General features: G+C 47.9%; 2 protein-coding genes across 2 annotated transcripts in view; both read left to right on the plus strand.

Annotated features, from left to right (window-relative positions):
- The window catches only part of DHX29 (DExH-box helicase 29), a 27,415-nt gene extending 23,029 nt beyond the window's left edge, over window positions 1-4,386 (plus strand). Inside the window, exon 27 of the mRNA XM_042825587.1 lies at window positions 62-4,386. Coding sequence (XP_042681521.1) covers window positions 62-117 — 56 coding nt within the window. The 3' untranslated portion in view covers window positions 118-4,386. The remainder of the gene's footprint in view (window positions 1-61) is intronic.
- A 7,467-nt stretch (window positions 4,387-11,853) lies between these two features.
- Window positions 11,854-12,940, plus strand: CCNO (cyclin O). Its single transcript, XM_042825985.1, has 3 exons — window positions 11,854-12,099; window positions 12,192-12,377; window positions 12,455-12,940. Exons 1-3 carry the CDS (start codon window positions 11,854-11,856, stop codon window positions 12,938-12,940), a joined length of 918 nt encoding a protein of 305 aa, XP_042681919.1.
- Window positions 12,941-27,835: the final 14,895 nt, after the last annotated feature.

The raw sequence follows: 27,835 nt of genomic DNA on the forward strand, positions 1-27,835 counted from the left end.
CCCCCAATCTGTTTTTAAGCTTATTTTTTGCTTATTGTTGTGTTTGTGTTTTCTTTCCTAGATGATAAGGTTTTACACATCATCAAAGAACTGATAAAAACAGAAAATAGTAACTGAAACTGGACTTAAGTAAGAATCCGGAGCTTTGGTAATGCCGGGAGAAATGCACACTCCAACACTAAGTGAAAGTATTTAAATGATTAGTTTGGTTAATGCCAGTTATGATGTGGGAAGACTGCATGATTTCTTCATAGAACTTACATTTCTGTATCATCTTTAAAGATGAATGTGTACAGATTAATAAGTTTATCCTTTTATGCCAGCGCCATTTATCAGAATGTATGAATGATCATGGAATCACAGAGTGGCTTTGGTTGGAAGGGACTTTAGAGATACCTAGTTCCAACTCCCCTACTGTGGGCAGGGTTGGCACAAGTTAGATCTGACTGTCCAGAGCCCTGCTTCATCCAACTAGGAATGAGGCATTTGCAGCTTCTCTGGGCAGCCCGTTGCAGTGCCTCATCACCCACTGAGTAAAGAATTTCCTCCTAGATTCCCTCTAATCTAAATCTCATTTTAGTGTAAAAACCATTCTCCACTGTCCTGTCATTATCAAACTGTATTTAAAAAAAGAAAAATTGATTTCCCTCCTGTTTGTAACTTCCCTTTAAGTACTGGAAGGCTGCAGTGAGATTTCTGCAGACCCTTCTCTGTTTAACTCCTTCAACATTTATTTGTGGGAGGGTGCTCCATTCCCCTTATCTTCATGGCTCTCCTTTGGGTCTGCTCCAACATTTTCATGTCTTTTTGCTGCTGGGAGCTCCAGACCAGGATGCAATACTGTAGGTGATGCCTTACAAGGGCAGAGCAGGGACAATAACCTCCCTCACCCTGAGGGCCACCCCTCTTTTAATGCAGCCCAGGATACAGTTGGCCTTGTCTGCAAGTGTATGCTGCTGGCTTGCCTCAAACTTTTCAACCACCAGAACCCCTGAGTCCTTTTCTTTTTTTTTTTTTTTTTTTTTCAGGGTTGATCTTGATGAGTTCTTCTCCCAGTCAGTGTACGTGTTCAGGGGAATCACAGACTAGGTGTAGTACCTTGCATTTGTTGAACTTGCTGATTTCCTGCCTCCTTGGTTTGATTTTGTATGCTTGGGGATGGAGAGCTCTTGCACACTCAAAAAAGCATTCTTAAAAACTGCTCTCTCTCTTCCTTTCCTTTGCCCTAAGGACAGCTTAGGGACAGGGGATTCCCATGGCATCCCATCCAGTAATTCCTTAAACAGATGGAATCTTGACTCTGTTCTTTGCCAGGCTGACATTCCTCAAGATCACAAACTCAACCAGGGCATGGTTACTACAGCCCAGAACATCCTTCACTCTTATTTAATGATATTCTCGCATTGGTGAGCACCTAGTGGAGTAGTGCTTCTCCTCTCATTGGTTTGTCTAATACTTGGACGAGGAAGTTATCCTCTGAAGCATAAGAATTTGTCAACATACTTTTCTTGATGAGGCAGCCTAATGTCCTTTATTCCATTCCTGAATTTTTGCCCACAACCTCAACCTGAACCTGGCTGTTTCTAACAGGCAATTTCTTGTAGTCTATCCATTTGTTAAGAGGGCATCTCCCCTCCCTTCCTTCCTTGTCTATATCTTCTAAAACTCTTGTAGCTCCTAAACTGCATTGTTCCAATTGTGCAGTTTATCCCACTGCATTTCCATGGTAGCAATCTGGTCATAGTTTTCTAGTCATGGCACAGTTTCCATCTTCTCCTGCTTGTTTCCCATGCTGCATGTTTTGGTATAGATACACTTCAGCTGGGCTACCAGTCACATTACTTTCTTAGAGAAGCCCTACTGAATTCCTTTAGGACAAATTTGAGTTTTTTCACTGCTTCTTCCTAGACTGACAGTGTACTTTGGGTCCTCCCTCTTACTCAAAACTGCATTCACTTCCGCTGTTGAATCTAGTTTAAAGCTCTGTTAGCAAATCCAGCCAGCATGCTGCCCACAATATTCTTACCCCACGTGTTCAGTTGTGTCCCATCCAATATCTACATTCTGTCCCTTTAAGGTGTGACTGAGATCAGAGAACCCAAAGCCCTGAGTGTGACACCTTCCACACAGCCGCTCATTCACCTGGTCAGTTCACCTCCTTCCCAGTCTCCAAACAGGAGATGAATGGTGAAAGCAGGTTCTTTTATATAAAAATGTCTGTGGCCAACTCCAGCTTTCTTTGCTTCTGTTGTACTGATCATACCATTAATGATGCAGACTGTACTAGTAATTCAAAACTGGGTCTTGAATCTCAGTAGAGTAGTGCTTAGTAGATATATGCAAACAGAACACAGCTATTTCATATGTTGGTTCTGCAAGTTTTTTTTAAGCTATGAATATATGGTATTAAATCAACATGTCTTACAGATATCATCTTTTCTGTATGGCTTACAATTTAAAAAAATGCTGTAACAAGAAGATAGTGTACCACGTTCAGATGCAGGGCTTAGCCAGATGTAGTGACCACCAGCCCATCTCTCTTTCCTTTGTGTTTCTCACACTTGTTCTTATCATTCACCTGCAAGAATTCCTGCCTTTGGCCTGTCTCTGGGGGCAGTGGAATAAGTTTTGCTTTCCCACAAGCCCTCTTATCTTGTAATGATCTTTATATATAGTCTCACAAGACCCTTTAAATGTCACAATGCTCATTACGACTGAGTTTATCTCTTCTTGATTAATAAAGTTCAGGCTGACTCTCTTCAGTGCTATATTGGAGCAGATCATTAAATGGCTGAAAAAAAAAAAAAAAAAGGCTGAAGACCACAGGTCTTCATGAGTCTGCTAGCTTGTTCCTTAATTTTTGTGCATCTGCGTGTTTAACTCCATAGAATTGTAGAATATGAGAAATTCAAACCCCATGTCTGGGAGTGTTGTCCAGACGCAATTTGAACTCGGTCAGCTTGGTGCCATGACCACTGCCCTGAGCAGCCTCCAGGACCTCATTGCCCTGTGGGAGGAGCCTTTTCCTAATCCCAACCCGACTCTCCCCTAACAGAAATTGTTTTGTTTTTCTTGCTTTCATACTCAATAGTCCTTAACCAGATAACATAGTGAAACAGATCCTCTTACACTGTTTACAACAATGAAGTGAGAATTTCAGATCAGGATTTCAGCTATTAGAGTAAAGAAACTGTTACCTTTCACCATGCAGCAGTTGCACTCTGAGCAGGAACCCTGCATGTGCAGTCAGTTGCATAGTGCAGAAGACTTATTTCATTTGAGAAGTACAGGTTCCATGCAGCAGGTTAGTGGTGTCTTCCTTTTTAAGGAGCTAATGAGGAAAGTATATAATCTTCAGAGAGACCAAGGAAAATACACAGAAATAACCTGTTAGATGATGATAGAACTGGTAGTGCTGTGCTAAAGGGAAACCATGGGATACTGATAAACTGATCTGTGAACAGTAACTTATACTCCATTCTGGAAAAAGGCAAGTCATAGTGCTTTCCTAGGGCCTCTGAGGTAAAAGTAATCAATCTGCTATCCTTTATGAATTGTGATAAGCTAATAATGTTGCAGCTTTCCTGGAAAAGACAGGGAGTGCATTATTTTTAATTGTGAAGTCTACAACACTTACATAAGTACTTCTAATTGCTTAAGGTTTGATCTTCATGCCTCAATTTTGCACTCTGTTTCTTACATGCATTCTTTTCTGTAGTAAAAGTGTAGATACAAAAAAAAAAAACCAAACCTATAAATTGCATTCTTGGAAGATAAAGTTAAATTTTCATCCCAGATAGCAAAATGTCAAGCAAGTGATTTCCTGGGTTTTGTTCTAGTTTAAATCTTTTATTTCTCTCCTTTGGAAATGTGAATTGGAGATATATTTCAGCAGTTGGACAACTGTTAAACTCCTCTTTCTTTTGGGTTTGAATTTCAAATGTCAGTTGGTATCTTAAAATGACTAAATCTCAGTAAGACTGGTATTTGTCCTTGAGATTTTTCTCCTTTATTTAATCATGGTGAATATAGACTTTTAATTCCATTTATGTATGGTAATGTTGAAGCTGACAGAAATTCTTTGCGTTTCCCCAGCATGCCCTGCTTTGTAATCTCTTTCTGTTGTTAATACAGAGATTTATTGTAATAACTAAGGAATTGGTGACTGCATTTCGAGTGATCAGTAGTCTCTGCAAAACAGATGAAACAGGTCAAACTGTGGTATTGCAGATAAATATACTTATCTTAAAATTTAATGGGGATTTAAAAAAAAAAAAAAATCACAGTGGCTTTCTGCATATGCAGAGTATGCTTTGTGCCTGTGCTCTTCTGAATGGATAAATTTTCTTTTTGTTCCATGTATTTAATAAATACTTTTACTACGTTGTTGTTGTTTTCCCTCAAAGCATTAGTCAGGCTGTCACAGAGTTAACCAGATCAATCTGTGTATGTTTCCTTCTCTTCTGAGAACCGGGTTTCTGGAAGTCAGAACTGCAGTATGAACTCTTTAATTCCCTGTGCTTTACATGATGTTATGATGTGGATTACTGACAAAAAACAAAACTCCATGACATTCCACATCACTATATCATGCTAAATATATATACATATATACAAACAAGTAATAATTAAAATGCATTACATATGTGGCTCTGGAATTACTGACTACACTCCCCCACCACCAAATTCCCTTGTGCTACACACTGGACATCCCCATTCTTCTCCCTCACCCACCAAGTGGACCAAGGTCCCTAATCAAAACAGTTCCAGGGAGAGGTTTGCCCTTCCCAGAGGCTGGAAGGACCCAACTGCTTTTCCTAGCATGTTCTTTACATGTACTACAGGGACCTTATCTCCCTGCACAGTGAGTAGGGAGCTGGATTAGGCAGGACCATCATGACAGATCCTCAAGTGTTGACCAACCACATGGCTTCTGCCAAATGCTTCTACCATGCTTGAATGTTCTGCCACTGGTTGCTTTCAACATGGTTTTTAACTGCCCATTGTAGCATTCAATTTTACCAGAAGCTGGTGCATGGTAGGGAATGCGATAAATCCATTCAGTGCCATGATCTTTGGCCCAAATATTTACAAGAGAGTTTTTGAAATGAGTCCCATTGTCAGACTTAATTCTTTCTGGAGTGCCATGTCACCATAGGATTTGCCTCTCCAGGCCTAATATGGTGTTTTAGGCAGTAGCATGGGGTACTGCATTTTGCAAGCCACCAGTGGTTGCCTCCACCATAGTAAGCACATAATGCTTACCATTGCGAGATCGTGGCAAGGTGATATAATCAACCTGCCATGCCTCCCTGTATTTATACTTTTGCCATCGCCCTTCCTCCCAGAGAGGTTTCATCCTCTTGGCTTGTTTAATTGTGGCACATGTGTCACAGTCATGAATAACCTGTGCAATAGCATCCACAGTGAAGTCCACCTCTCGGTCTCTGGCCCATTTGTATGTTGTATCTCTTCCATGATGGCCCGAGGTCTCATGGGCCCACCAAGCTAGAAATAATTCACCCTTGTTCTGCCAGTCCAGGTCTATTTGAGCCACCTCAATTTTGGCAGCTCGGTCTACCTGATGGTTGTTTTGTTGCTCTTCAGTAGCCCTGCCCTTGGGCACATGAGCATCTACGTGGTGCACCTTTGCAGCCATATCCTTTATTCAGGCAGCAATATCTTTCCACAATTCAGCAGAGCAAATAGGTTTACTCTTCTGTTGCCAGTTGATTTGTTCCAACTGCTGCAACCACCCCCATAAGGTATTTGCCACATCCATGAGTCAGTGTAAAGATAGAGCATTGGCCACCTCTCCCGCTCAGCAACATCTAAGGCCAGTTGGACAGCCTTTACCTCTGCAAATTGGCTTGATTCTCCTTTCCCTTCAGTGGCCTCTGCAACTTGTCGTGTGGGGCTCCACACAGCAGATTTCCATCTGTGATGCTTTCCCACAGTACAACATGATCCATCTGTGAACAGCAAATTTCATTTTCTGGTAGTTCATTGTATAGCGGGGCTGCTTTAGCTCACAACACCTCTTCTGCAGGTGGTGTTCCAAATTTTTTACCTTCAGGCCAGTCCATGATCTAGGATTCCTGGATTCCTCTAGGATTCCTGGACGGCTGAGGTTCCCCATCCGTGCTCGTTGTGTAATCAGTGCAATCTACTTACTCCAACTGGCATCAGTAGCATGATGGGTGGAGGGACCCTTTCCTTTAAACATCCAGTTCAGCACTGGCAGTCGAGGTGCCAGAAGGAGCTGTGTTTCAGTACCGACTACTTCAGAAGCAGCCCGAACCCCCTCATATGCAGCTAAGATCTCCTTTTCAGTTGGAGTGTAGCACTCTCCTGACCTGTATGCTCTACTCCAAAACCCAAGGGGGCGGCCTTGGCTCATTCCTGAGGCTCTGCCACAAACTCCAAGTGGGACCTTTCTCTCCAGCAGCAGTGTAGAGGATGTTCTTTACGTTCTGTCCCATCCGTACTGGTCCCAGGGACATGATTTGGGCTATCTCCTGTTTGATTTGCTCAAATGCCTGCTGCTGGTCAGAACCCTATGCAAAATTATTATTATTCTGTGTCACCTGATAAAGGGGGCTTACAATGAAGCTATAGTTTGGAACATGCATTCTCCAAAAGCCCACTATGCCCAGAAAAGATTGTGTCCCTTTCTTGCTAGTGGGTGGAGACATAGCAGTGATTTTGTCAATCACATCTGCTGGGATGTGACAAAACACATCTTGCCATTATATTCCCAGGAACTGGATTTCCTGGGCAGGTCCTTTCACTTTGCTTCACTTAATAGTGGAACCACCATGCAGAAGAATTTGGATTATTCACTCTCCTTCCTTGAAAAATACCTCTGATGTATCTCCCTGCACAATGATATCACCAATGTACTCCAGGTGCTCAGGAGCACCACCCTATTCTAATGGAGTTTGGATCAACCCATGGCAAATGGTTGGGCTGTGTTTCCACCCCTGGGGCAAATGGTTCCAAGTATACTGAACGCCCCTCCAGATGAAAGCAAACTGTGGCCTGCATTCTGTAGCCAAAGGGATGGAGAAGAAGGCATTGTCAATGTCCATGGTGACATGCTGTATGGCTGCTTTTGACTACAGTTCATACTGGAATTCTAACATATCTGGCACAGCAGCACTCAGTGGGGGTGTGACCTCATTCAGGCCACGGTAACCTACCATCAGCCTCCATTCTCCACTGGCTTTAAGCACTGACCATATCATAGAATCACAGAATCACAGAATCACAGAATCACAGAATCACAGAATCATAGTATCATAGAATCATAGAATCATAGAATCATAGAATCATAGAATGGCCTGGATTGAAAAGGACCACAACGATCATCCAGTTTCAACCCCCTGCTATATGCAGGGTCACCAACCACCAGACCAGGCTGCCCAGAGCCACATCCAGCCTGGCCTTGAATGCCTCCAGGGATGGGGCATCCACAGCCTCCTTGAGCAACCTGTTCCAGTGTGTCATCACCCCCTGTGTGAAAAACTTCCTCCTAATATCTAACCTAAACCTCCCCTGTCTCAGTTTAAAACCATTCGCCCTTGTCCTATCCGTTTTGGGAGATTGATAACATGAGCACAAACACAATCACTATCTCAGCATTCCAAAAATGCATAAAGAACAAAGAGGAGAGCCTGGAAACTGGTTTGAACATTGTGTTGTTCGTAAAATCAGCTATTTCATCTGGGATGTAATTGTCAATATTCAAATCATACAACATCGAATACGGGTACCAGGCAGGTGTCTCATCAGTGCCCTTACTTGCTTGTATATTCATACAACTCCACAACAGGAAACGATGAACCTAGTAAGAAACCAGTTAAGTTCCAAAAAACATAATGGTCTTTAATCCTTCATGTTCTAAAATGAAGAACAGTTTCATAGCTGGCAGTTGCTAAAAAGGAAAAAAAAAAAACCAACAAACCAACAAAAACACTCAGTACAGAGTCCGGAGCCTGGCAGACTGCCCCTACAGTCTAATCTATGAAGGTCAAAGCTAGCTACCAGCGCTCTGCAACTCTCTGACTTAAAGAAATCCTTTTTTTTCTGCTAATGTTAAACAGTTCAGAGTGCCTGCTTTCTCCACCAAAATCTGTCACGGAGTTATCTAGATCAATCTCTATCCACCATGGGGCAGCAGGCCTGCAGGCCCACTGGCCCGAAAAAAGGGAAAGGGTAAAAGGGAGAGCAGGGAGATGGGAGCTGAGCCCAAAGACAGAACAGCAGCAACAATCTGAGAAGGAAAGTTGATTTTACTAAATTGCAAGATTACACAATAGAATACAGTATAATTGGAATTGAGTCTAATAAGTCAAATAAAATGAGAGAGAGTGTCCGAAACCGAAGGCCTTACTTTGAATTGAAGGTGGAATGGCTGGGGAGCCACCCACACACTGCCAGGCAGCAAGAGAGAATCCCATCACTTGTGGGTCTAATCTTCCCCTCTGAACACAGTGATGTCCTCTTGGATATGTAGCTCTTCTTATCTGAGAACCAGGTATCTGGAAGTGAGTCCACGGAACTGGAGTATTAATTCTTTAATTCCATGAGTTTTACAGCATGTTATGATGTGGAATACTGATAATAAAAATCATAAAACTATGACACAGACACAGAACAGCTCTTGCTGGGTCCTTCTCGGTCTTCACTGGTGGCCAGGATTCTAGTCTTTTTCACGTCCCTGAACCCTGCATCCCCAAACCTCTATGTGGGGACTAAGGAGGTAAATCCCTCCCCACTGTAAGGGCAGAGCAAGTCCGAGAGTGCCTCCTTAGACTGAATGAATTCAAGTCTATGGGGCCGGATGGCGTGCATCCCAGGGTCCTGAAGGAGCTGACTGAGGTGGTTGCTGAGCTGCTCTCCATCATATTTGAGAAGTCGTGGCTGTCAGGTGAGGTCCCGGATGACTGGAGGAAGGGTCACGTCACTCCCATATACAAGAAGGGGAGCAGGGAGGACCCGGGGAACTACAGGCCAGTGAGTCTCACCTCCGTGCCTGGGAAGATCATGGAACAGATCCTCCTGGACAACATGCTCGATCACATAAAGAATGAGCATGTGATCCGAGACAGCCAGCACGGCTTCACCAAAGGAAGGTCATGCCTAACTAATCTTGTGGCCTTCTATGATGGAGTGACGGCATTGGTGGACGAAGGGAAGGCGACTGATGTCATTTACCTGGACCTGAGCAAGGCCTTTGACATGGTCCCCCACCACATCCTCATCTCCAAATTGGATGGAAGTGGATTTGATGGGTGGATGACCTGATGGATAAGCAATTGGTTGAAAGGCCGCAGACAGAGGGTGGTGGTCAATGGCTCTATGTCCAGGTGGAGGCCGGTAACAAGTGGTGTCCCCCAAGGGTCTGTCTTGGGACCGGTGCTCTTTAACGTCTTTATTAATGACATCGATGAGGGAATTGAGTGCACCCTCAGCAAGTTTGCTGACGACACCAAGCTGAGTGGTGCAGTTGATACGGTGGAAGGAAGGGAGGCCATTCAGAGGGACCTCGACAGGCTGGAGGGCTGGGCTCGGGTGAACCTAATGAGGTTCAACACGGCAAAGTGCAAGGTTTTGCATTTGGGCCGGAAGAACCCCAGGCACCCGTACAGGCTGGGAGGAGTGGTCCTTGAGAGCAGCTCGGCAGAGAAGGACCTGGGGGTCCTGATGGACGAGAGACTGAACATGAGCCAGCAGTGCGTTCTGGCAGCTCGAAAGGCAAATGGGATCCTGGGCTCCATCAGGAGAGGGGTGGTCAGCAGGGACAGGGAGGTGATCGTCCCTCTCTACTCGGCTCTTGTGAGGCCCCATCTGGAGTACTGTGTCCAGGTGTGGAGCCCTCAGTACAAGAAAGACATTGAGATTTTGGAAAGGGTCCAGAGGAGGGCGACTAAGATGATCAGGGGGCTGGAGCACCTCCCCTATGAGGACAGGCTGAGGGAGTTGGGCTTGTTCAGCCTGGAGAAGAGAAGGCTGTGGGGTGACCTCATTGCAGCCTATCAATACCTGAAGGGAACCTACACCCACGAGGGGAGTAAACTCTTCAAAAGGGCTGACAACAGCAGGACTAGGGGAAATGGATCCAAGTTGAAGGAGGGAAGATTTAGGTTGGATGTTAGGGGGAAGTTCTATACAAGGAGAGTGGTTAGGCCCTGGAACGGGCTGCCCAGGGAGGTTGTGGATGCCCCGTCCTTGGATGTGTTTAAGGCCAGGTTGGACAGGGTCCTGGGCAACCTGATCTGAATGTGTGTGTTTGGTGGCCCTGCTAGGCAGGGGGGTTGGAACTACATGATCCTTGAGGTCCCTTCCAACCCGGGTGATTCTGTGATTCTGTGATTCTGTGTGTGATTCTCATTGGGAGTCTCAACAAACTCATAGAACCACAGACTGCTTGGGGTGGAAGGGTTCTTAGATCTCACTCAGCCCCAAACCCCCTGCCATGGGCATGTTGCCCCCCACCAGCTCAGGCTGCCCAGTGCCCACCCAGCCTGGCCTCAAGTGCCCCCAGGGAAGGGCACCCACAGCTTCTCTGGGCAGCTGTGCCAGTGCCTCACTGCCCCCTGAGTAAAGCGTTTCCCCCAACAAGTAATCCAAATGTCTTCATTCTAAACATTTCCCCTTCATCCTATCACTATTAGACCACATTAAAAAGTACTTCTTAGGTTGTTCTTTATTTTAAAGGCAGCTGTACTTTATTTTAAAGATACATCTTCCCCTTTGAAGGTATTTCCCTCAAACTCAGGCTGCAGAGTTCCTATCTCCTCTGCTGCTGTTGGACTGGGGGCTGCTTGAATCTCCATTGCATTTACACATCTCCATTTCTGCCAAAACTGCAGCACAGGAAGTTCCACACAAATGTGCGCAAGAACTTCTGTACAGTGAGGTGACGGAGCACTGGAACAGGCTGCCCAGGGAGGTGGTGGAGTCTCCTTCTCTGGAGATGTTCAAGACCTGCCTGGATGCCTACCTGTGTGACCTGCTGTAGGGAACCTGCTTTGCCAGGGGGGTTGGACAATAATCCCTGGAGGTCCCTTCCAACCCCTATGATTCTGTGATTCTGTGATTTCCTGTAGCCTTCTTTCCCACCCTTTGACCCGGGTGAGCATCTTTTCCTAACCAACGCATCATAAAAGCAAATCATATCTGATTTAAATTGCCATGTTTGGCCTCAGTTCTGCTTCTTTAAGCCAAGGGTTGCAGTATAAGAACATCCTGATATCCCTCCGTTTGTGTGGAACAGTGCTCTGCCATATGAACGGTCAGCTGATGGGAGTAGCATGGAGACTTTGCAGGAGCCCTGCAGCACTCTGAATATCTCCCGATACCTCCCCTTTTCTGTTCGTGCTGCGCTTCCTGGCAGCATCAAATGAAAATATTTCTATCGTGAGCTGTAGTTGTCAAAGCGCTCTGGGTTCTGAGTGAAAACTTTGGGACTCAGAAAGTCGTTTATTTCAGTAGTGGCAAAAAGAAGAACGCAGCAGTTTCAGGGTGCAAGGAGCGGACTGTGGCATGAGTGAGTGTTGGGTACCTGTGTCCGGTGTTCTCCGTCCTTAGAGCATTCGTCGGAGCCTTCGCAGCAGTGCAACCGCGGTCCCCACGCCCAACACCGCGCGGCTCTCAGCCGCATCCCGGTCGCTTGGAAGAGGTGCGAAGGTGTGAGGAGCTGCGACGGCCCGATTCCTCCTCGACTGTGTTCTGGGTTTTGTTTTGGAGACCGATTTCCTGCCTCTGCCCGCCCCCCGCCTCCCGGCGCTCAAATACCGCGGCGCAGCGCTGCCGCTCGGACACCGCTGCTGCGCGCGGCTCGCGCCCATGGTGGCGGCAGCGAACGGGCGGCGGGGAGCCACCCCGCAGCGGCTGAAGAGCGGCGCCGGGCCAAGGTACTGCCCGGCGCTCCTGCGGCGGCGGCGGCGGCGGCGGCTGGAGGAGGAGGCGACGAGCGCGGAGAGCCGCCTGGAGCTGCAGACCTTCCGCGAGTACGGGGAGAGCTGGTACCGCTCCCGCAAGGCGCTGGAGAGCCGCTTCCAGCCGCGGGAGCCGCTTGCCCGGCAGCCGCAGGTGGGGACTTCGGGGAGAGTGGGGCCCGGTCCGGCCCGGCTCGGCCCGCTCCGGCCCGGCCCGGCCCGCTCATCCCGCTTCTGTCGGCGCAGGTGACGGCGGAGGCGCGCTGCCGGCTGATCAGCTGGCTCATCCCCGTGCACCGCGAGCTGGGGTACTCCTTCGAGGCGCTCTGCCTGACTGTCAACATCATCGACCGTTTCCTCGACACCACCCCGGTGGCCGCCGACTGCTTCCAGCTGCTCGGGTCCACGGCGCTGCTCCTCGCCTGCAAGCAGGTACGGCCGAGTGAGTGCGAGCCGGTCGCCCTCGCGCGCCGGCAGCCTCTTTCCTCGCTCCGTCCTTCCCCCCACAGGTGGAGATGCACCCCCCCAGCGTCAAGCAGCTCCTCGCCCTCTGCTGCGACGCCTTCAGCGGGGAGCAACTCCGCAACCTGGAGTGCATCGTCCTGCACAAGCTGGGTTTCAGCCTGGGAGCGCCCACAGTCTCCTTCTTCATCGAGCATTTCACCCGGGTGCGGCTGGAGGCTCCGGGCGCCGACTCCGACGAAGCGGCGGACGCGGGGAGCCTGGCGCGGGGCGTAGCGGAAATCAGCCTGGCCGACTACACCTTCACCAAGTACCCGCCGTCGCTGCTGGCCGCGGCCAGCCTGGGGCTGGCGGACCGGCTGCTCCGGCACAGCAGCCCTCTGGACCTGCGGGTCAGCGGATACCGGCGGCGGGAGCTGCGGGACTGCATGGCTGAGCTGCGGCTGCTCGTGTCGCTCAACGCCGCGGCGCTGCCGCTCGTGCTGCCCGCGGAGGTGGTGCGGAAGTGCCTGTGGCTGAGGGACGGCGACTGACGGCGGGGCTGCGGGAGCCCCGCACTGCGCGTGGCCTCGGGTCGGGAGGTGACCGTGTGTGGCACCGCGGAGAATATGCGCGTGGTCGCTCACTGATCAGAGATTGTTTTGTGTTTCTGCATCCAGCGTGTAAATAATACACACATACCCGGGTACCGCGTTATTTATTCGGGGGGCTGTCCGTAACGGCACCCGAGCGGGAGGAGAGCCCGAGAGAAGCGAAATAAACTCTATTCCTGTACATCACCTGCGCGTGGTTCATTGCCTGGGGCAGACGGGGGGTGGAGGAAGGTGCGCGGGCGCAGCGGGGATCACATCTACAATCAGGTCCCACTAACAATTAACCCGCCAGAGTGATCTCCTGTTTCACACCGTGTGCTGGCTCGGTGATGTTCGTGATCAGGAAGAAAAAAGCAAAACATTCGGCGCAATGTAAGAGAACGGAACGGTACAAAAGACACTACGGGACTGCTAACTTTCCTGGCCAGCCAAGTGGCCGTGTGGCACCGGGAAAAAATAAAGGGAAAAAAAAAAAAAAAGGTAGAGTAAGTTTAAAAAATCAACAGGAGAGACGTAACACGACAGCGATCTTTCTTTATTTCGTTGCCCGTCCGCGCATAGAGGTGCGTAGGGGGGACCGCACCCACACCGTGTGCACGATGCCAGTGGTCAGGTTGTCTGTCCCCGTCGTACGCCGTTCAGCGGAAAGCCCCGACACGGCGCGGAACCACGGCGCGGAGCCCCAGCGCGCAATCCGACTCCCGCCCACCTTCCCCCGCCGGGACCCGCGGCGGCACTCCGGGCCTGGGGCGGCCGTGCGGCGCTCGGGGTGGGGGCTCTGCGCGGCGGCTCCGCCCCGCCCCGACAGCCCAGCGGCACCGCGGGCGCGGGTTCCGCGGGCGCGGGCGCGGGGTTGGCGGGATGTTTCCCCGCCCCGGCAGAGGGATGGAGGCGGGTGGGCATCCCGCGGGCTGGCTCCGGCCCCGGCTCCCCGCGGCCCCACTGCGCGCCGAGCGGGGAGCGGAGCAGAGGCGTCGGCCAGGTCGGGGGCGACGCGACGGCATGGAGCAGGGCGGCCGCCGGGCTTTCGGCAGCATCTGCCCCAACCGGGCGCCGAGCCCGCCCGTCCGCGGAGCTAAAAAGCCAGACCGGCCAAGCGGGGCGGCGGCGGGGACATCTCCGACAGGGCTGAGCCCTCGCGGACACGAGCCCCGGCCCCGCCGCGGCCCCTCCTGCCCGGCCGCAGCTCTCTCTCACCGCCGTCTCTCGCCGCCCACGGCGCACGCCGCCCGTGACTGGCAGGAGCTGGTAGCCCGCGGCCCCGTCCTCCCAGCCGCCATGGTCGGCCCCGCCGCCCCACCGCAGGTAACCCCGCAGGTCATCCTGCGCGGCTCTGGCAGTGCGAGAGCTTTGCGGCTGTCGGAGCCAACTCCACCTCTTCACCGGTCTTCATTCGTCCCCAGGGCCCGTGCCTGCAGGATGAGCCGGAGTTCGATTTCCAGGATCTCAGAGATGCTGTCCATGATTTTATGTCTGGCAAGTAGATGTCCATCCTCTCCTGGCCAGATGTGGAGTAACGCAGTGTCTGCGTGCTGCGTTCGGCCTGCTTCTGTTTTTGCTTTCTCGGGTGTTTGGATGCTTGTGACGGCCGACACGGCAGCGCGTCCCCTTGGGGGTAGAACTGAAACCCAGGTGGGGCCAGTGCGCACAGCAGGGACACGGCCGCCGGGGGGTGCTCAGAACGGGGACGGTGAGTCAGGGTCTGAACCCCCAGCCCTATGCCATCACCCTCTGGGTTTTCTCTCCAGATGCCTCCACCTGGGTGCCCCCACCGCTGGACTGCGCTGACTTCGACTTCTCCCTCGGCGAGGACGTGGCCTTAGGCACCTGTGTGGAGCGCCCGCAGCCCCCGGAATCCCTGCAGCCGTGCTGGCAGGACGCGGCCGAGAGACAAGGGCAGGCGCTTGGAGATGCTCTGGAGGAAAACAGCCAGGTAGGGCCCGGGCCGAGCCGTCATCCCGCTGGGGAGGCTGGCACGTCCCCGTGTTCCTCAGGCGCCAGAGCTGTCCCGAGCGCCCACTGTCCGCTCGTGCCCGCAGCTGCAGGAGGCTCTGGCGCAGAAGCAGGAGGAGCTGGAGACGCTACGGGAGAGCAACGTGCAGCTGAAGGAGCTGGCGAACCAGGCTCGGCAGCTGGCCACGGTGCTCGACGTGAGTGCCGCCCACCGGCAGTGCGGGGCGCGGGGCGGCCGGGCCGTACAGCGTGTCGGGGCGAGGCGCTGCGGGGCTACGGAGCGGCGCGCTGAAGCCTCTCTCCCTCCGGCAGAAGCTGATGCTCCCGGCGCGCCCCGGCGGCGCGGCTCTTCCTCCTCCCGCTCCTCCTCCTCCCGCCGGGTGCTGCGGGCGCGCGGAGGCGGCGGGCGTGGGCGGCATGCTGCGGGCGGTGTCGGCGCAGTGCCGCGCGGCTCTGCGCAGCCTGGCGGGCAGTCCCGCCGCCAAGCGCCCGCGGCTCCAGCACGTTGGCCGTCCCGCAGGGCAACGCGTTCACCTTGCACACCGCCGACGGAGGGTACCGCTTCCGATGGGTGCCGCGCTGAGAGCCCGCGGGGTGCCCTCCCTGCAGCGCTGCTCTCTGGGGCGAGAATGGGCAACTTTTCGGATGCCCGAGGACTTTGCGCTGCGGAAGGGCGGGAAGAGAGAGCGCTGTGCACGCGCGTGGCCGAGCAGCCGGTCGGCTGCCTGCCCTCGGGAGGTGCTGCGGCGCGGGGATTTGGGGAGAACTGCATCGGCCCGGCTGATAACTCGCCGTCAGTATGCGGGCTAATGGATGCGGAGCCACCGTATTGCGCAAATCTGCCCGGCTTGCGCAGTGGAACACGGAATCGTCGCTGGAAAACGGCTGCTGAAAACTACAGCTGTGACAAGAGCAGCGGCTGCAGACAGCCTGTGCCACAACGAGCGTGCCCTCCGGTGTATTTGGATGTGGCTGCGCTCCGCATCGTGATGTTTTAAATCCACAGTGTTTACAAATTGCAGTTTGTCATTCATGTCTGCTACTGTCCATGTGTGCTTGCACTCAGTGCGATGATTAAACAGTGCCTAAAATTGCCTTTGGTTTGTACTTACTTAGCACTGCAGCATTTTGCATTACACTTACGTATTTTCTTTCATCAGAGCAAGTCCAGCAGCAAGCTGTGCTTCCACATGGAGCCCCTTTGCTCCCTGTGCCCAAGCAGAAAACTTCAGGGTGGAACACACTGCTGCTATTGCTCAGCGCTGTTGCCTGAAGCAAGAAGTGCCGCTGACACTCAGTCTCATGAGTGGATATGTGTCACTTGCCCCCATGGCTGGAGAGCTGAAACACCAACTGCACAAAATGACCGCCCACTCCTTTCCTGTGACACATGAACCAGTGAAGGCACCGTTCTTTGCCCAGGATGGAGATTTGGTACCTGTGAAATGATTGTTTTTTCCACTTCTCTACACTGGGATGTCCCAGAATGCCAAACAGGCTAGCAGAAAACCAGCAGCACTGTGCTATACCACTGTGGTGGCAGCCATGTTCCATGGTCTCAGTGGAACATGTCTTAGGGCAGCTGCAGCTCTGCCCTCAGTGTTGTGCATGTGGTTCCTTGGAGACAGTAGAGATCCGAGTGTCTGAGACCCTCAGTGTCTGTGGTCCTTCAGTGCCTATGGACCTCCAGCATCCATGTCCCCCAGTACTGCAATCATTCAGCAGCTGTGGCCCTGCTCTCTGGCAGTGACACTGCAGCAGGGCTGGGGTTGGGATGCTGAGGGCTTGTCCCTGGGACAAGTACAGAGTCATTCAGTTCTTAGAGAAAGACCTTTATTACTGTGGCAGAAATACTGTGTGAGAGGGCAGGAGAGAAAACCTGTGCTGAGCTGCACTCAGAGCGTAAACTGATAACACAAAGTAGCTTGTACAGATATTTCCTCTGTATGTAGACATAGATATATGCAGTATATATATATAGATACATATATAGATGTAGTTCATAATTCTCATAGACATTCCTAGTGACATGTAAGAAATGCAGAATTCTGGAGGTTCCAACAACAAAATGATCACTCTATGACTGTTGCTAGCACTGTTTTTACTGCTGCTTTGTCTTTTCAGAGCTAAAGGTAAATGCTCATTCACTTAATCTTGCAGTTAACTACACTACACTACACTTGATCTTAGCCAAAAGGCTGAGAAGCAATAAAGAGGTAAAGGGTGATAAGAGGTAAGGGGTTTGGGAACACCTCAGGTTCTGTTCTCCTCTATCACTCCAGTTATAGGGAATAATGAGGCACTAAATATAATGGGCCAATGGATTAATACCTGGCTCAGAGCCTGGTGTGCCTGGCAGGGATTTGGGTTTTTTGACCTCTGCGCTGTTTGCACAAGACGAGGCTGGCTGGCAACCGGTAGGAGTAACTTCTCCCACCGGTGGAAAGGGGTCTTGAGACGCGAGTTGGAAAGGTTCATTCATAGACCTTTAAACTAGGTACGAAAGGGGGTGGGGGTGTAACCGGGGTCACTGGAATGGAGCCTGTATGTCACGTCCAGTGCTTGTAGGAGAGGGATATGCTAGTAAGATCCCACAGTCTTGTGTCTTGGTGAAGGAAGAGGACAACTCAGCCTTTTGTAGGAGAACACGAGGGTTGACGTGAGGTTTGTGGCTATGGAAACACCTGAGTACGGTCATGAAGGTATTAGGGCTACTGCCACTCAAAAGGAGGCCCAGTTCAGGTGCCCCACTAATGCACACAGCATGGGTAATGAACAGGAGGAGCTGGCGCCCATTGTGCGGTCAGAAAGCTATGATACAGCTGCCATCATGGAAATGTGGTGGAATTACTCACACAGCTGGAGTTCTGTGATGGATGGCTACCGACTTTTCAGAAGAGACAGGCAAGGCAGGAAGGTGGTGGTGTAGCCCTCTATGTTAAGAAAGAATGTGAATGTGTGGAAATTAATGATGGTGATGATAGGGCTGAGATCTTATGGGTCAGAATAAAAGTGAAGACCAAGAAGACTGATATTACTGTGGGAGTCTGCTACCAGGATGAAGAGGCGGACAAGATGCTTTATAAACAGTTGGGTGAGGTCTCAAGGTCACTCCCGCTCGTTCTTGTGGGGAACTTCAACTTCCCAGACATCTGCTGTATTTATAATATAGCAGATAGGGAACAGTCCTGGAGGTTCCTAGAGTGTGTGGGAGATAAACTCCTGACACGGCTAGTGAGGGAGACAACGAGGGGAAGTAAAATCCTGGGCCTGCTCTTTGTTAACAGAGAAGATCTCTTGGGGGATATAAAGGTTGGAGGCTGTCTGGGGCAAAGTGATCACAAGATGCTAGATTTCTAGATCCTTGTTGAACCATGGAGGGGAGTCAGCAGAACTGCCACCTTGGACTTCTGGAGGGCAGACTTTAACTTTCGAGGACCATGGTTGAGAGGATCACGTGGGAGCTATTTTTGAAGAGCATGGGAGCCCAGGAAGGCTGGGAATACTTTAAGGAAGTTATTTTAAAGGTGCAGGAGCTGACCTTCCCCAAGTCACGGAAGACGAGCCAATGGGGAAGGAGGCCAGACTGGCTGAACAGAGACCTTTGGCTGGAACTCAAGAGCAAAAGAAAAGTTTATGGTCTTTGGAAAAGTGGGCAAGCTACGTATGATGATTACAGGTATGTAGTGAAGATGTGCAGGAAGAAAATTAGAAAAGCATAAGCCCAGCTAGAACTGAAATTGGCCACTAAGCTAAACAGTAAATACTTTTGTAAACGCATCAACAGCAAGAGGAGGGCTAGGGAGAATCTCCATCCCTTGTTGGATGCCAAGGGCAACTTGGTGACCAAGGATCAGGATAAGGCTGAGGTGCTTAATGCCTTCATTGCTTCGGTCTTTAATAGTAAGACTTGTTACTCCCTGGGAACAAAGCCCTTTGTGCTGGTAGAAAGGGATGGGGAACAGAAGGGCCCTGCTTTATCTCTGATGAGGTGGTTTTGGACCTGCTCTGAAGGCTGGATACTCACAAGTCCATGGGGCCGGATGGATTGCACCCTAGAGTGCTGAGGGAGTTGGAGGATGTGGTTGCCAAGCCACTCTCCATCATTCTTTGGCAGTCCTGGCTAACCGAGGATGTCCCGGCAGGCTGGAGACTGGCAAATGTGACGCCCATCTTCAAAAAGGGCTGGAAAGGTGATCCTGGTAGCTACAGACCTGCCAGTCTCACCTCAGTGCCCGGGAAGGTTGTGGAACGGATGATCTTGGGAGCCACCACGGACCAGTTAAAGGTCAACCAGGGGATCAGGCCCAGTCAGCATGGGTTTAAGAATGGTAAAGCCTGTCTGACAAACCTGATTTCATTCTATGGCAAGGTGACCCGCTTAGTGGATGAGGGTAAGGCTGTCAATGTGGTTTACCTGGAGTTCAGTAAGGCCTTCAACACTGTCCCCCACAGCATTCTCATGGAGAAGCTGGCTGCCCATGGTTTGGATGGGCGTACGCTCCGCTGGGTGAAACACTGGCTGGATGACCAGATCCAAAGAGCTGTGGCCAACAGAGCTAAATCCAGCTGGTGGCCGGTCACGAGTGCTGTCCCCCAGGGCTCAGTACTGGGGCAGCTTCTATTTGACATCTTTATTAATGATCTTGATGAGGGGATTGAGTGCACCCTCAGTAAGTTTGCAGATGACTCCTAGTTGAGAGGCAGTGCTGATCTGCCCGAGAGGAGAAGGGCACTACAGAGGGACCTGGATAGGCTGGATTGATGGGCCAAGGTTAACTGTACGTATTTCAACAGGGCCAAGTGTTGGGTTCTGCATTTTGGTCACAACAACCCCAGGCAACCCTACAGGCCTGGGGAAGAGTGGCTGGAAAGCTGCCTGATGGAAAGGGACCTTGGTGTATTGATGGACAGTTGGCTGAGTGTGAGCCAGCAGTGTGCCCGGGTGGCCAAGAAGGCCCATGGCATCCTGGCTTGTATCAGGAATGGTGAGGTGAGCAGGACTAGGGAAGTCATCCTGCCCCTGTACTTGGTGCTGGTGAGGTCTCACCTCAAGTACTGTGTTCAGTTTTGGGCACCTCAGTACGCTGTACACAGTACACAGTGTACACAGTACACAGGACACTGAGGTGCTGGAGCAAGGCCGAAGAAGGGCAACAAGGCTTGTGAAGGGCTTGGAGAACATGGCCTACGAGGGGAGATTGAAGGAACTGGGGCTGTTTAGTATGAGGAAAAGGAGGCTGAAGGGAGACCTTATTGCTCCCTTCCAGTACCTGGAAGGTGATTGCAGTGAGAACAGGGGTGGTCTCTTCTCACTGGTGACAGGTGATGGGACAAAGGGGAAGTGGCCTCAAGTTGTGGCACGGGAGGTTTAGGCTGGATATCGGGAAAACTTCTTTACAGGAAGGGTTGTTAAGCACTGGAATAGGCTCCCCAGGGATGTGGTTGAGTCACCATCCCTGGATGTTTAAAAACCATTTAGATGTGGTGCTCAGGAACATGATTGCGGAGGGTTGTTAGAGTTAGGGCAGTATGGTTAGGTCCATGGTTGTACTTGATGATCTTTAAGGTCTTATCTAACCTGAGTGATTCTATGATTAACATGCTCAAAAGTTTCTTGTGATTGCTTTCACTCATAGTGCTCTGTGTTAGAGGTGTCCCGGTATGATGATCCAAAAGTAACATAGAATGGCCACATATGTTGTTTGTTGTTTTTGTTTTCATTCATTTTGTTTTCATTAACTGGACTGTTAATTGGCTAATGAGACTGAATCACTTCCCACTGCCACTCTGAAGAGCATCGTCAGACACAGACACCTTTGGCATGTAACACCACAGGGTTATAATGATAAACCATAAACAGTTACATTGCTATAGAGTTACCCTTTAAACTCACCCTTAAAATGTAAAGGTGCTATTTTAAAGTATCCACTCACTGCCATGCATGAACCCCATTAATAGATGCCAAGCGTCTGACACAGTAAAATGCAGCTGCAGGACTGCTTTCCTCAGCTCTGACATGGAAGGACTGCCGAGCTCTGTATCTTCTAGCAGGCATGGGACAAAAAGGGGTGGAGCTTGGACCCTCTACATGCTCCCACTGTGGAGCCATTCCATCAGGTCCTGAGAAAGGTATGTCTCCACCACCATCAGCACAGCTTTGCACATGCTGGGAAACCCCACAACTCAGTAGATCTGCCTCTGTGCTCTGTGTGGGGCAAGCTGTGTGCCCCAAAGCATGGGGCAAAGCTATTTAAGCTTCTGGTCTTCTGAATTACATAATAAGCCTTGTGCTGGGACTTAGAAAAAAAGGTTGAGCTTATGATTATGTAATCAGAAAGATGCTAGCCTGAATAGGTTGTTTATCGTTTTAAGTGCCCAGAAGTGGAAGAGTTATTACAATTTACACTTCTTCGTGTAGCAGGTGCAATGAAATATTGTAGCCATTGTATGTCTGATTCCTTACCGTTGGATGTTTCCCAAACAATTCACCTCTGAATCTTGGCGACTTTGGGATCTTTCTCTTTTTTTCCCTTTCCTCCCTCCCTCCATTCCTCCCTCCCTCCCTCTCTCCCTCCCTTTCTCTGTTTCTTTCTCTCTTTCTCCCCTCCCCAACCTCCCCTCCCCTCTCCTTCCCTTTTCCTTCCCTTTCCTTCCCCTCCCCTTTCCCTCTCCCTCCCTCTCCCTCCCCTCCCCTTCCTTTCCCTTCCTTTCCTTGCCTTGCCTTGCCTTTTCTTCTTTCAGCCAGCAAATCTTCTATAGCATTTATCTGCACAGAATTTCCATTCAATGTCAGGCTTTTCCTGATTTAGAAAGCTTTTTTTTTCACGCAAGCTATTGTTTCTCTGTCTGCAATCATTGTTTCTCTCAAAATTCGTTTTCCATGCAACAAGGAAACTTCCAGCCTGCTGGTGGAAGATCCACAAGGACAAAACAATCAATGGAAGGAAAGTGTACAACAGATTTAGGTGTGAAGAGGAAAAGACTGTTTTCTTCGTGCAAACAGTCTGGAAAAAAATGGAGGACTCCATTTTGTCTCTTCTCAACAAGAAAGAAGGTAGTGATCATTTTAGAGAGCTCCTACATTGTGGTGGTGATGGGTGCCTGTGCAGTGCTTTAGGCAGAAAGACGAGGCTTTACTTACCCACATTAATTTAGGAGAACACAGCACCTGGTGGTAAGTTTTAACCCGGTTTATCAAGTCACCAGCTTAAAAATGCATGAAACGGTTCCTGTTGGTCAAAGCTCATATAACTTCAAATTAAACTAAATGGAAAAAAAAGATTGACAGTATATTTACACGTTATCATCTTCCTCCCTTTTCCACGTCTGCTTGTCTGCTGGCCTTCTACTGTGTTGATAGTTCAAAAGTGCCCAGAGTCCCAAAACCAGAACTTGCTGTGCTGCATGTTCTGTAAGCTTACAGTCTTTGCCCGAAGATAATTTTTGAAAGTTGTGTTGATAGTTCAAAAGTGCTCAGAACACCAAAGCCAGAACTTGTTGTGCTGCATGCTCTGTAACCTTAGTCTCTGCCATAAGATGTTTTTTGAAAGTGTCTATCCTTCTTGCTTGGTTCTCCTTCTGGTAGAAGACTCAGAATTTCATGGCCAAATATCCCAAATATGTAAAAAAGAAAGGGAACATATTTTAACAGAGCTAACTATATTAAATATCTTCTTTTTTTTTTTCATATTGAATTCTTTATTTTTTTAATCTTTCTTCTTCTTTTTTTTTTCTTTATAGAACTGTAACATGGAGCATAGAACATAGAACACAGAACATAGAATATGGCAAAACATCAGTGCAAGCACTGACCCTGACCAACCTCTCACAGAAGAATTAGAGACATGGATATTTAGAAAGGATTTTCCTGATTTCCCAAAAAGTAGATGAGCAAGTTGTCATTTTCTACACAAATTCTGTAACTCACTTTATCACACTTCTGGCATCCTATGCTAAGTATGAATATTTTGAAAAAAAAACCCAACAATGTCTCTCAACTTGGAAACCCCCAAGTTCCTGTTCAATCTCTGAAAGTTCTCTACTATTCTTCCTGGGCTGTTCATATTTCCACAGCCCTTTCAAAGAAATAAAGGAGACTGTTGGCCTGCTCTGTGGTTTTTGAGTCAGGCTTATGCAGCATAGGAAGGCATGAACTTCATAGACACACTTTCAGTTATGCTGATGAAAAAACTTTGAGCTGGAAGCAATCATAGCGGGCTTTTTTCACTTGTCATTTTGCATATATCCAATTGCTAGTACAGAAGGGGAGATTTGGATGCAAAAATGAGAAACTCAGTGCCTGTGGAATCATGTTCTTCTAGATCACTGGGAAAGGTTTTCTGTGTAGGATTCTTCTTCCGAGTATTAAGCAGCACAGAAAAAGGGTCAGTGAACAAAATACATATTAGGGGCATCAGATGTTTTTGAAAACTGCCCCATAAGATAACCAGTCACTTTGCTTAAATAAAACACTTCCAAGCACATTCTATTGCAAAGCAAACATACTTGTTTAATCAAAGGGGAAGTGGAATCACAGATAAGAAGGTTTCCAAACACATTTAGATTTCAAATATGTCCTTGGGCATTTTGCATTCTTTTAAAATAGATCAACTTTTTACAGTGGGTTGCTTGTGTGAAAGGTGTTACTGATGCAATTTCAGATATATTTATTGATAAATGTTTTCTGTCATTTTATTCTTGTTTTATCTGGTAGCCCCCAACACAGTTCAATTTATGCATACATTAGTACTGTGCTCCTCTCTTTTCGTATGTTATGCAGTTATTTCTCCGGTGAAATTCACACAGCAATTCCTTTACCTCACTGGGTCTTTAAGTGGACTCAGGAATACAGCATTGTAGAACTGAAGGAAAAACATTCCTCTGAGACAAGCTGTAATGGACTCATATCTGCAGTGAGGGGACAGCATTTCAAACATTGTGGGTAGACAGACGTGACTGTATTTGTACACTGACCATTTCAGAATGGTTTCAGAAACTCGGAAGGATGAAACAGCTGAAATATATGAACATCTACAATAAAGTCAGCATCTTGATAGTGAGTTACATTATCTGTGACTGTAGCTACTGACATGATCAGAAGACTGTAGTACTCAAATGAAAAGACAAATAGCTTAAAATACAGTCCAACTCAATTCCCCTAATATTGTTTTCTTGAGCTGAAATTAGAGGTGATCTCCATGGTATGCAGATGCCACAGAATTTCAGGAACAATTTTGTAAACAAATTCAAATTGATTTTGGATGGAGAACTGCTTCAATTAAATTGTCTGATCTTTGTGGAACTGTTTTCTTCACAGTCCAGTTGTACTTCACAGACAATTTTGAGTTCACATTTCAATCTGATGAATTTTCAGACAGTTCTTCAGAGAGTACAGCTGCCCAGCACTGAATGGAAGCTCTCCACTCCTTTTCACAGTGGTGGTACTATAGCCCTCAATGAAGCTGAAGTTGTATCCTAAACTGTAAGTACCTTTTCAAAACAAAGCTCCCATGTGGTAATTCTTTTTTTGTTTTTATCGGTGTATCATGATGATGAGAATAACGTGCATTTTTTCCTCAGTGCTTTCCTCAATAAGCATCCTGCACTAGGAAATGCCTAGTAGTAATAATATAAACTGTTAAGCATATACACAGTTATGCTTCCCAAGTACTGTAACAGAGCTACATTCCGCATCTTACTGGAAGTCACCGAGTGCATGTGAATAAACAAGTGGTAAACACAGAATCACAGAATGTCAGGGACTGGAAGGGACCTCAAAAGATCATCCCATCCAATCCCATCCCATCCAATCCAATCCAATCCCTCTGCTGGAGCAGGGACACCTAGATTAGGTCACACAGGATAATGTGCAGCTGGGTTCTGAATTTTTTTTTTTTTTTTTAACCAATACCAAGTACTGTGCTACCAATAGAAATGGCTAGAAACGCTTTGGAAAGAAATGGATACTCGTGGCATTTTGGCAGTTGGTTAATCCAGAATCTCTGGATTCCAGGTTGAAATATTATTTAGGCACATATCTGGCAGCTGGCAAGAAACCTATACGTTCTGTTGTTGGGATGGAATTCAGCCAAGCTAAAAAAACTGCAAGCACAGGATTCTGTTCTGTGAGCCTTAACTAAGACAGTCTTTGCAGCAGTGTCTTACCCAACTGAATTCTTAATGTTACAGAAAAAAAAAAAAAAGGAGTATACACTGAAGGGAGAAACTTTGCAGAAAGGCCTGAAAAGGTATGACCTAGAAGGATAGCTCTTCATCTGCCAGATGAACAGAGAAAAGGGGTGATTACTATAATGTAATACTGACGAAATTGATTTGTATTGTTTTAGGAAATGAATTGTATTGTTTTAGGAAGGCTAAAAGCCACATTAAAACCAGCAATCCTGGAACTCAAGAGTATTCTGCATTAAAAGCCAAACACTTTACTAAAATGCAGCCCTCCAAGCATTATCACTTGATAAATGGTGAATCACGAGAACAGCTTTTCTATACTGTGAGAACAGCATCTCACATAACTTGAACAGATATAAGCTGAAGGACAGAGGCTTGCATAAATGTAAGCTCAAGAAGAGAGCGCAGAGGGGGCTGCAAAGCTTGTTGTCAAATGAAGATAAGAAAGCAGAATAGATGTCCCACTGTTGAAGATAAAATGGCAAAACAGATGCCTCGGCTCAATGTAACATCAGTGAGAACCAGTTTGGTCTACTCCCCTTAAAAGGTTGGAAATTTACAGCAAGCATGACCTCGTCCTTCATCCCATGACCACCAGAGATGTTATTGCTGCCCATGTCCTTGGAATGAAATGCATATATATTCATTCACTATACCCTTAAATATGTAGTCACTGCTTCTCTTGGTGTAGATGCCTGGTGGGAGCAATCCCCCATGCACCTAGCACTGTAATAAAGGGAATACCTGCTTGACAAAACTCGTTAGTGTGCCAGTTTCTTTGTCAGCTTTCTTAGCTTCAGTGATTTCTTTTTTTTTTTTCCCTTTTTTCTTATTTTATCTTCTGTTTTCAGAACAATTAAAAATCTTGTACACATCTTGCCACAGACTGACTGCTAACACAAATTCCTGCTTGAATTAAAGAGATCTTCACCTGCAGTGTTTGCTGCATGGACTCAGATGTGAACGATCTGAATTGTTTCTTACAAGTTCTCACCTCATTTATATACACTCACAAGTTTCCTTTTTTAGCTCTCCCATTTGTTCTTACAACCTTCCCATCCACCTTTACATGTCAACAGAGTATTTTACAATCACATCACAGCATGCGGGTGCTGTGAGCTGCTCCTTTTGCTTTTTCTCTTCTTATAGAGATATCCTTGGTTCTCACGCTGTTCATCTTGTTTCACGGCTGCTGCTCTGAATAGTTCTTCTTGTATTCCCACATTGATCTACTTACATGGCTTGTGAACTAAGACAGTATTCACTGTTAAATATAACATTGAAAATAACAGAAGTTTAAGTCATTTGTGTGGCACAAACACACAAAGAACAGAAGAATGTAAAGGTGGTACACCATAGTGCACAGGTATGTTTTTCTAGAAAATGCAACATACTTGCAGTGACAGAGTGCAGCACCAAAGAAATAGCTTCAGAATCAGTTTTTTTGTTTTCCTTCTTGTCTGTGTAAGGGATGAAATTTTCCTTAATTCCTGAACTGTTGTGGTTCAACTGAGAAGGAAGAGCAGATAATCATTTCTAGACCTCACTCAGTTCACAGTTTCACTGTGTTAGCAAAGATCAGTGAGAGAAAAGCTGTCTAATGAGCTGACTGTGCAACTGAGATGTGAATTACATGGCTTTTCTGGAATAGTGGCTGAAAACTAGGGAGAACCACAAATAAACACAGGAAGAAAAATCTTTCAATTCCTCAAGACCACTGTGAGCTTCTCATAAAACAGATACTTCCATTTCAAGCTATCAGGAAGCCACACTTTCCAGAAACTTCTCACCACTTTGCAACTGCTGATGGGAATAAAATTTTCATCAAAATGGGTTAAACAATTTTCCCCTACATATTTCAAAGAGCAACAGAGATTCTTTATCAATCATATTCAGTTTTATCTGTTCAATTTCCAAAAAAGTCACTTCCTTTCTTTCTTGCACAATTGGTTACATCTCTTTTAGTTTCTCCAGTTGGGTATCACAGACAGTAGCTACACTCTCTCTGGAAAACCATTTGTATTGCTTTAGACCAGGGCACACCCCATGTTCACTGTTCTCCTTAGTCAGGAAAGTTTCTCTAGCCTTTGGAAATCTTGTGTTTCTCTTTTGCTGAAATGGAAACTATTTTTGATCTATTACTTTAAGACAGTTTTTAATTATGAGATCTTGTGACCTTTTTACTTGTTAGAAGTAAGTATATTTTAGCATCACCTCTGTCAATAAGCATCCTTATTATTACATACTGAGACACCTGTGCTCCTGTTTCTTCTTGTTCAGTTTGCACGTGATTAACTCACCTTTTCCTGAACGTGGTGCCTCTGCCATGCCTTAATTGTCTGGTGATTTTGTGAAGCTTGCTGTTCATGTTCATATCTCACCTTCAAACGAAAAAAATGATATTTTATCTCAGAGTATGCTGAAGCTGATAGAATCATAGAACCATTTGAATTGGAAGGGATTCTTAATCCAGTCCAACTCCCCTGCCATGAGAACAGACACCTACAGCTAGGTCACGTTGTTCAGAGCATTGTCCAGCCTGGCCTTGAAAGTCTCCAGGGACAGGGCACCCACTAGCTTTCTGGGCAACCAGCTTTACTGCCCCACCATCCTTATTGCAACAAACTTTTTTTCTTATATTTTCTAAGTCTCTCCTCTTTTAGTCTGAAACCATTTCCTCTTATCCTATCA

Source organism: Centrocercus urophasianus, unplaced genomic scaffold (assembly GCF_019232065.1).
Source record: "Centrocercus urophasianus isolate 14NV4802_14NV808 unplaced genomic scaffold, USGS_Curo_1.0 seq_25, whole genome shotgun sequence".
NCBI classification, from domain to species: Eukaryota; Metazoa; Chordata; class Aves; order Galliformes; family Phasianidae; genus Centrocercus; species Centrocercus urophasianus.